We start from the raw sequence: 4,918 nt of genomic DNA on the forward strand, positions 1-4,918 counted from the left end.
GAAATCCCTGCTGCCTGCCACTGCCCTGTGCTGCATGGAGGGCTCTGTCATGAGACCCCCATCTCCCACCTGCTCTCCGAGTCCCAGCTCTTTAAAAAAAAAAAAAAAAAAAAAAAAAAAAGTCCTGCACTCACCAGCTCCTGCCAGGCAACAGGGCAATCCCTGCTGCCCCCACTGCCCCATGCTGTGTGGGGGGCTCTGCGGCAAGCCCTCAGAAGCCCTGACAGTTGCTGCAGCAGCTGGTGAGTGGTGGCCTTTTTAAAGAAATGGAGCTGGACTGGGTGGGGCAGCCATGGAGGGGCTGGGGGAGCAGGCGGGGGCCAGGGGGCTGGTGGAGCAAGCAGGGGAAGGGGTCTGGCAGGGGTCCCCCCTGTTTCCCCCTCCCCCTTCCTCCAGTTCCCCCTTCCCCACCCCCTGCTTACCAGCACGGAGTCTGGGTCTAGCTCCCTGCGGCGGTGAGTGGGGACTGCCCAAATCTCCAAAGCTCTCTGAATCTTTTCCGAATCAATTTGGAGAGCTTTGAATCAATTCAGACCTTTTTATTGGTCTCCTGATTCGATTTGGATTTGGAGATTCGGCCTCCGAATTGGGCCGAATCTCCTCTGAATCAAATTGGCACCCAAAACTTTGCACAACCGTAATGCACACAGAATCCCTAGGGTGAGGCCCTGGCCTTGTGAATGCCAGTGAATGGTTTGAGAGAGGTAGTTAGCCATGTTAGTCTGAAGTCATGCAGAAGGCAGGGTAGATTTGCACCTTACAAACTAACTAAATCAGAGATGCATAGAATGACCTTTTGTAAGGTGTGGACTTACTTCATCACTGGGTGTTTTGCCATTCACTTCCACAGAACTAAGATTTCACCCCTCACAGGAAATTGCTGGATAGTGGTTTTGGTTTTAAAATAGAAACACTGAAACCTTCTGAATAGCTGACATGCCACCTAATGCTAATTTCTGTAACTTTCTGAATATTTGAATTTAATAGAGCAGTGAAAGATTTGGCAGCAGGGCCCTGTTTTTATACAGTTAGATGGATCTGTTCTATATTTTCCAAACAGTTGAATATTAAATTTTCCATACAGTTTATATTAAATTTACATCTGAGTCAAATCATAAAGCATAATGAAAGAAACAAACAGGTGGTGAGCACCCTGCTGGTTTTTAATTAGGAAGTGATGGGGAGATTTTAAATGGAGTTAATAATCTGTCTTCCTTTTTTTGGAATGTTCTGACGCAATATTTGGTCGCTGTGACAAGGGTATTGGACCATCTAACCTGCATCATACCTTTGATCTTCTAAGTGTCTTGGTTTGTCACTCCCTCTGGAGACCCTGACCCACGATGTAGAGTTCAGGGTGAGAAGAGGATCTGTTGGAGTCCTTGATCTCAGAGAAACATGGGCTGTTCCAAGAATCACCTGCCTTTCTAGTACTCTCCCCCATGCTGCAGACAGAAAAGATGCTTAAGATAAGAGGCTAATCAATCAAGACCTTTTTAAAATTCTAAGTAGAGCAAGTTAACCCATTATGAGGAAGTGTAGCAAGGCCTACTGAAAAACCTCCATCTTTTTTAAATGTTTATTACAGTGAGGTCAGTTTATTTTCCTGGTCTCTGAGTTGCAGTCCCCTATCGCCAAACCTCTCTTGGGAACCCACCACTTAAAGTATGGTAATATGTTATCAGCACAAAAAGTCTTTATAGTGTGTTTGAATATAAGGGTAGGCAAATGGATTCACTTGAAGTTAGAGATGGAATTTAACTGCAGAATTTGGATCCAGATCCAAAATCCCCAGGAAAAAGTGTTGCTGTAATAGCTCAGTACTCTTTTCCCTGTTTTACGTACTGGGAAAATGAGGCACAGAAAGGATAAACCAACAGTACCCAGGAGATCTGTGATGGAGCATAAACTTGATCAAGATCTCCTGTCTCAGGGCTTGTTTACACATGGAGTTAGTTATTCAGGAGACCATCTGGAAAAACTCTTCTGAATAACATCATGAAAGAGGGAACACTCGATTCCTAAATGAGAAGTTCCAGATGGACTTATTCAGTAAACTGTATTGCACTTTAAATTTGCACCCAGTGGGTGCATCTACACGAGACGTTAACTGAGGAGTTGCTAAAATAGCTCCATAGTAAACGTCTTGGTGTCTACACATGTGGTCTTATTAGGTGTCAGGAAACTAATAAACTCTGCAGCAGGTTAGTAGTTGCCAATACAAATACTAGCCAGCTGTGGATTTTTCATGCTCAGCAATGCATGTGTAGATGCTGATGGGGCTGGCTAGGGCATGAAGGTGCTTCAGTATGGCAGCTGCCTATTGGTTAGCCCCACGCTGCAGCACCCTCATGCCCCAGCCAGTCCCTCTGCAGCACATTGAGCCTTGTCAGAGCAGCCCCAGGCTGGCAGGCTAACCCGCAGGGCCCTCTGCCAGCCAGGGCTACTCCGACCTGGCTCAACATGCTGCGGTCCCAGGCACATGTTCAAACGACGTGCCTGGGAGAAATACTTTAGTGTGATATGTGCCGGAGTTTATTGTTACACATTAATAGCATTTGCAGATTCATCCAGTCTCAATCAGAAGGGACATCAAATGTGGACATATCCTTAAGCTACTGCTTTAACCATTAGACTACCCTTCTCTTAGTGCCAGATCAAGAGATTTAGACAAACACAGAGATGTAGGACCTCTCCTGAAGATCTAATTCTGATCCAGACTTCCCCAAGTCTGGAAGGGCTCAAGTTTTGCTTTAAGTCTGTGTCACTGATTCCAAGCTTCATGCTTCTCCTTAACTGAATGAAATCTGAGTAACATTTTAAGTTTCCTTCCATCCCAGCTCTACCCCTGGTGAAGGGGCTTAATCTGAGAGCAGTGCTATGAAGCAAACAGCATTTTTTTTCACTAAATACACACAAATCTTATTATAGATTAATAGGATTTGCACAAACAGAGAATCCATCCAAGTTCTGCCTTGCAAACATGTCATTAGTGTTGATGGTTATCCAATGGCCAGGCTAATACAGAGGAAGAATCTTAGTGCCCAAAGCCAGCCCAGATGGCAGCCAGTCGTGGGATGAAAACCGGAACAATAAAACAAGGGTCTTGATAGTGACAACAGCCGTGCTAAGCTCTTGTAGCAACAGTCTGGGATAGTGAGCTATTTAAAATCCTTTATCTTGATTTCCTGCAAATGATGAAATGGGATGCTATTTATACACTTAAAAAGGGGCCATTTCCTTGCTTTCTAGTGGACCATTCAGAGTGCAGGACTGGCAGAGGTGCATATTTACAGGGCCCAAAAGTGTTGGTTGGCAGAATGGGCTGGAAGCTTATTCTCTTCCTGGTCCAGTTGGGGGAGACTAGGCTGGCCAATGAAGTGGTGAGTCTTCAAAGGTCTAACCCCAGAGTCCCATCAGGTGGTTTGTACCTGGGATCATGAGTGGTCTCTTGCCTCAAGCAGTTTGTTTCTCAGTGTTAAAAAAATGGAAGAAGAGAGTCCCAGAATTCATGGAGATATCAGAAACGGACTACATCAGTGGTTTTTCCAGCTTCTTTGTGCCAGTTATTTCATTAGAGAGATCCTGTTGTAAATGTTTATCTACTTCCTGTGAAAATATCAGGCCTGATCCATATTGGTCCTGTAAGCAACCTCAGTTGGACTCGGGTTGAATTTCAGCATCTAAATTCCAAAAAGCAATTCAGAACCGTCTTGCTCCAGCACCTACAAACCACTAAAGTGCCTAAAATAATTTGGTGCCTACTTTGGGGTTTCCAGGATCCATTTGAACAGCTACCATGCTTAAGCCCCACTGTTAACCAGATTAGAGTTGAACTGGTACCTGAATCACCAGAGGGACCCAAAACTTGGTATGTCCCCAAGCACACCTAATTTGCCCGATCTGAACTGAGTTCAGTACAAAGTGCAGCAGCTACAGTCTCATTTATTCCCCTAATACCCTTTGCGTAGTAGTCTAGTGATGGGAGCAGGAGACCTGGGTTCTAGGTCCTCCTTAGCCCAAAGGAAATCCAAGCCACTTTGCCCACTAACAGGAGACCAAACCATCAATTTACAAGGACAATTTAAGATGGTGCATTCTTCCCTACTGCTGCTGAAACTAGGCCACCTGGCAGAAAAGTGAAATGCATACACAGTCCCAGGACTACAATCCAGATCTTTCCCCTCCCAAGGGAATGCCTTTGCCCCTGGCCTATGCTCTGTCTGGCTTATGCTTTTTCTCTCTGGCCCCGTGACTCTTGTATTCTTGTCTCAGTTTCAAGAGGAAGGCTTGAGAGTGCCTCCACCCAGCGCATTCCATAGCCTTTTAGTTAGGGCATGCTCCTGGGAAGTGGGAGATGCAGGTTTCAATCCCCTCAGGCCAAAGAGAGCCACTTCCTAGGCAAATGCTCTAATCATTAGGCTAGTGTGCAGAAGGGTGGGCAACAAGTAGTTAAGCATCCACTTTCAGAGGAGGCATGAGATGGCCTGGATCTTGAGTGAATGGAGATGTCTAATGTGTAGCCTGAGTCAGGCCTCTAAATTCTGGAGCGAGGCAGGAGTTCAGACACACCTCTATGCTTAGTGTTTAGCTCTAGGGACAGATGAGCTCTTGAATCATGTTTTGGAATGTGATCCTGCCCATCCAGATTGTCCTCCTGGAACTAGCTGTCAATATTTAGGCATTGCTATGCCTAAATTGAGGTGCCAAGCTGATCAGGCCGGACCCAGCCTGCTGTGTGCACACGGAAATGTCTAACTCAACAATTATCTTAGGAGCCTGTATAACTCCTGAGAAATAATTAGTTTCCTGAGGTCAGCATGTTCAGCATCTTGAAACGGAGGGTGGTATACTGGAGAAGGGGGAGTTCCTAGTTATTGAGGCTTAGTGGTTCAGGCCCTTTGCTTCCGGTGTCTCT

At 45.7% G+C, this 4,918-nt stretch overlaps 1 protein-coding gene across 1 annotated transcript in view; it reads right to left on the minus strand.

Moving 5' to 3' along the window:
* Positions 1-4,918, minus strand: part of PCARE (photoreceptor cilium actin regulator) — a 14,868-nt gene that overhangs the window by 2,060 nt on the left and 7,890 nt on the right. The window contains exon 3 of the mRNA XM_025216394.1: positions 1,289-1,445. Coding sequence (XP_025072179.1) covers positions 1,316-1,445 — 130 coding nt within the window. The 3' untranslated portion in view covers positions 1,289-1,315. The remainder of the gene's footprint in view (positions 1-1,288; positions 1,446-4,918) is intronic.

The sequence above is a fragment of the Alligator sinensis genome, unplaced genomic scaffold (genome assembly GCF_000455745.1).
Source record: "Alligator sinensis unplaced genomic scaffold, ASM45574v1 scaffold138_1, whole genome shotgun sequence".
Classification (NCBI taxonomy): domain Eukaryota; kingdom Metazoa; phylum Chordata; order Crocodylia; family Alligatoridae; genus Alligator; species Alligator sinensis.